At 34.4% G+C, this 4,291-nt stretch overlaps 1 protein-coding gene across 1 annotated transcript in view; it reads right to left on the bottom strand.

Annotated features, from left to right (window-relative positions):
- HELRODRAFT_172934 (hypothetical protein) overlaps positions 1 to 1,813 on the bottom strand; it is a gene marked incomplete at both ends in the record, with an annotated part of 3,909 nt that extends 2,096 nt beyond the window's left edge. Inside the window, 3 exons of the mRNA XM_009019594.1 lie at positions 912 to 1,016; positions 1,210 to 1,370; positions 1,572 to 1,813. Of these exons, the coding sequence (XP_009017842.1) occupies positions 912 to 1,016; positions 1,210 to 1,370; positions 1,572 to 1,813 (508 nt within the window). The remainder of the gene's footprint in view (positions 1 to 911; positions 1,017 to 1,209; positions 1,371 to 1,571) is intronic.
- Between the last annotated feature and the right edge of the window lie 2,478 nt (positions 1,814 to 4,291).

Below are 4,291 nucleotides of genomic sequence, written 5' to 3' on the forward strand. Positions count from 1 at the left end.
CAAGTCGTTAATTATGACATTTAAGTTTTTAACTCGTACATGTTATTTTACAATGCACTCGTACCTGTCATTAATAATTTACAAGTACAACGTGCAAGTACTTTACAAAAATTTACAAAATTATAGTTAAAAATTTTAAGGAGATTAATATTTTGTTTATAGATTTCGGCCATTTTTCCAAATTCGGCTAGGTCAAAATTGAGCCAGATTTCCGATTTGAGCGGGATTTTTTTGTCATCCAAATTTTAATATACGCGCATGTATGTCTGCATTTGCGCGTTGTACATTTGCTTGTCTACATGTAAACATGTATGTTAGTATGTGTTGTTTAATGAAAGTATTGCACATGTGTGAAATGATTTGAAATGTAAAGAAATATGATAGTATCATCGCTTGGATCACCTGATTGATCTAACTATCCTGATTATATCTTAATTACTTTTGAATGGCCACACTAACACCAAGCAGGGAGGTCCTTTTGGAGGACGACTCATTTTATTCCAATGAAGATTGTAGTTTATTTCCTTGTCAAATCAGAAATATGAATAAGCCATGATTATTTAAAACTAACTCAACGGAACGTTCAATAATTTTAGAAACGAAAGACAAATTTTACACCGGCCTATAGTTTATCAGGTCTGATTTATCTAATCCTGTCTTCTTTAGAATTGGCGTGACAATTGCATGCTTGCAAACCTGTGGCATTACACCCTTCGTTAAGCACATGTTGATTAAGTCCGTTAAGTAAACAATAAAACAGTCAGCATATTCTTTGAATACATGCGTCGGTATTGGGTCGAGTGAGCATGACTTCGTAGGTGACGAATTAACAACTTTAGATATCTGTTCTTCAGTCAGCACTGGAAACGATTCGAGTGAAAACATAATATTAGTATAGTAGAAATAAAAACATTCAGTTGACTTTTCGGTCACTTTCAACTTGTCAGCAAAAAATTTTTTAAAATCATCGGCGCTATGCATTGAACCAACTTCCTTTTCAACACTAGTCTCTTTTCCTAATAATTTATTAATCGTTTGCCATAAGTATTTGGAATTATTTTTAAATTGACATGTTTTCGCGAACCAAAAACTCCTTCGTTTCACTGAGTAACAAACATTCTTTTGTTTCATTGCTAGTACCCAATCAACTTTATCATTATAACAACCAGTAGTTCTGAATATTATCTAATATATTTTCTAACAAAAAACCATCCGATGTGACAATCAAATCCAGGGTACCACCAAGCACATGGGTAGACTGATTAATTCTATTGACAAGATCAAAACTAGAGAAAATATCAGCAAGAACTGTTGCATATATATCTGACGAAGTTTCTACGTGTATGTGGAAGTCACTTGCAACTACAATACTGCAACATTAAAGTGTGATTTGTTCTAAAACTAAAATTAATTCTTCAAAAAATAATTTAGCAGGAGGAGCAGAACCTGGCCTATAAATCACCAAAAAAATTACTGAAGTTTTCCGTAACGTCAATTTAAAACATATCGCTTCAAATTTAATTATCACTGTCAATGGAATTTTTACACATTTAAAGTGGTTTCTGAAATACGTTACCAAACCACCATGCCCAGGATCATTTAGCCTAACTTGTTCCAAAAAACTAAAATCACGTGGTTTTGCCAAGCTAAGACAAATATTATCAGATGATTTATGCCAAGTTTCTGTAAGCATCAAAACATCCAAGCTATCATTGAGCAGCCCATGTACATCATCAACATTTGGACCCAAAGATCTAATGTTTAACAGACCAACCTTAATTTTATTGACATTACCAGAAGAGTTGAAAACCATGGACGCACAATCAGAGCTAGTATGCTTTAGTTTTTTATTGAATATTTCTGTATTTTTATTCTCAAATTTGACGAATGATGATTCATTCGGAATCGAAATATGGCCTTATTTGCAGCATGAATTCGAAAAATAAGTTTATTTTGAATTTTAATAAACTAAACGTTCACCAAAAAACTTTAGTGAGAAAAATCGAAAAAACGAACTACAAACATATTAACGCCGAACATTCGGTAGAATTTATAGAATATTGTAAAAATTATGGTCTATTATCAATATATATATATATATATATATATATATATATATATATATATATATATATATATATATATATATATATATGTTTTGGTTTAGTTTTAAACTATTGTTTTCCATCCACTTATTGACCCCAGACAAACATTTAACCAATTTGACCAATTATGATTTAAAAGAATCTGGTCTGCTTGTAACAATAATTTGTAAGTCGTCCGCAAAAGCATTACCTGAAAAACCAAATGATTCAATTATTTTTAGTAGTTCAGAAGTATAGATCAGAAATAGAATAGGCCCTAAAACCCAACCTAAACAATCACAGTGAAGGCACTAAACGCAAATTCAATGATCACAATGCTGGCCAGTTTATGACTTTCTTTAATGAAAAAATTAAAGAGATAAAACAGGAGATTGACACTGAGAATCAATCTTATCTTAACAGTGATGGTCATGGATGTCAGCAGTTGTTTTCGACATTTCGGGTGGTGTCTGAAGCTGATGTTAGGAAAGAAGTGCTTCATTCACCTACAAAGTCTTGTCAACTAGATATTTTACCAACGCATTTAAAAAAAAAACATTTTGAATTGTTTTGTTCATTTATATCCAGTTTGATAAATCTGTGCATGAGTGTAGGTTGCTTCCCTAGACCTTGTAAACATGCAATTGTTGTGCCGTTGTTGAAAAAAAGTGATGCAGATCCAGGTGACGTCAGTAATTATCGACCAGTCAGTAATCTGCCATTTATATCAAAACTCATTGAAAGAATGGTGTCGAGACAATTGCTTGCTCATTTGAATGATAATAATCTCATGCCTGCACATCAATCCGGTTTTAGACGATTTCACTCCACTGAAACTGCCCTGCTACATGTTCTCTCGGGGGTTTATGCTGAGATGGATGTTTAAAACATTTCCTTGTTGGCATTTTTGGACATGAGCTTGGCTTTCGACTGTGTCAATCATGAAATGTTACTGCTCAGGCTGCATCAAAATTTTGGAATATCTGGGAAAATAATAAATTGACTCAGAAGCTACTTGATTGGCCGAAAACAGCAGGTTTCGCTCAACGGGAGTTTGTCCTACGTCAGTGTGGTTCGCTCTGGTGTGCCGCAGGGATCTGTTTTGGGCCCTTTATTGTTTCTGCTTTATACATCTGATGTGCTGAAGATAATTCATTCCTATGATTTTAAAAGCCATGCATATGCAGACGACATTCAAATTATGTTATCAGGTAAACCGAAGTTATTTCAAGACGAGATTACGAGATTCATTGAATGTATGTCGTAGGTTAATCTGTGGATGTCGAGAAATGAATTGAAGCTTAACCAGGGTAAAACAAAATTTTTTCCTATTAGTACCTGCCAGCAGTTGGCAGACTTGGATATAAATTCAGTTGTTATGAATGATAAAAAAATAGATTTCTGGAAAGCAGTGTCGAATCTAGGTTTTATAATTGATTCAAACCTAACAATGAAATCTCATTTTAAAATGCTTGGCACAGATTAGAAGAATGAAACAAATTCGAGAATCACTTGATAAAGACGCAATGCAGACTCTGGCGCATGAGTTGGTGCACTCACGTGTCGATTATTGCAATAGTTTATTTTATGGACTCCCGGCTAGATCCATCAAAATTCTGCAATCGATACAAAACCGCACTGCCTGGATTGTGGCTGGATGTCGATGGTATGATCATGCCACACCGATCCTGAGGGATTTGCATTGGTTGCCCATAAATAAAAGAATTGTTTTTAAAATCTCTGTCACAGTTTTCAAATCATTAAATGGTCTGGCTCCAAAATATTTATCAGATAAACTGAAATTAAAAACGTCGATCACATCTGGTGTGCGTCTGAGGTCTGACGATTCGGACATTCTTGTGGTTCCTCATGCATGGACAGCTAAAGATTGGATCGCGTGATTTTGCTGTGTCACATTTCTTACATTTGAACGTGCTTTCCACACACACACACACACACACACACACACACACACACACATATATATATATATATATATACATACACACACACACACATATATATATATATATATATATATATATATATATATGTGTGTGTGTGTGTGTGTGTGTGTGTGTGTGTGTGTGTGTGTGTGTGTGTGTGTGTGTGTGTGTGTGTGTGTGTGTGTGGAAGGCACGTTCAAATGTATCAAATGTAAGAAATGTGTTCATGGTGTGATTAATAGGACGGACTCAAGGACGGGG

Source organism: Helobdella robusta, assembly GCF_000326865.2.
Source record: "Helobdella robusta unplaced genomic scaffold HELROscaffold_25, whole genome shotgun sequence".
Taxonomy (NCBI): Eukaryota; Metazoa; Annelida; class Clitellata; order Rhynchobdellida; family Glossiphoniidae; genus Helobdella; species Helobdella robusta.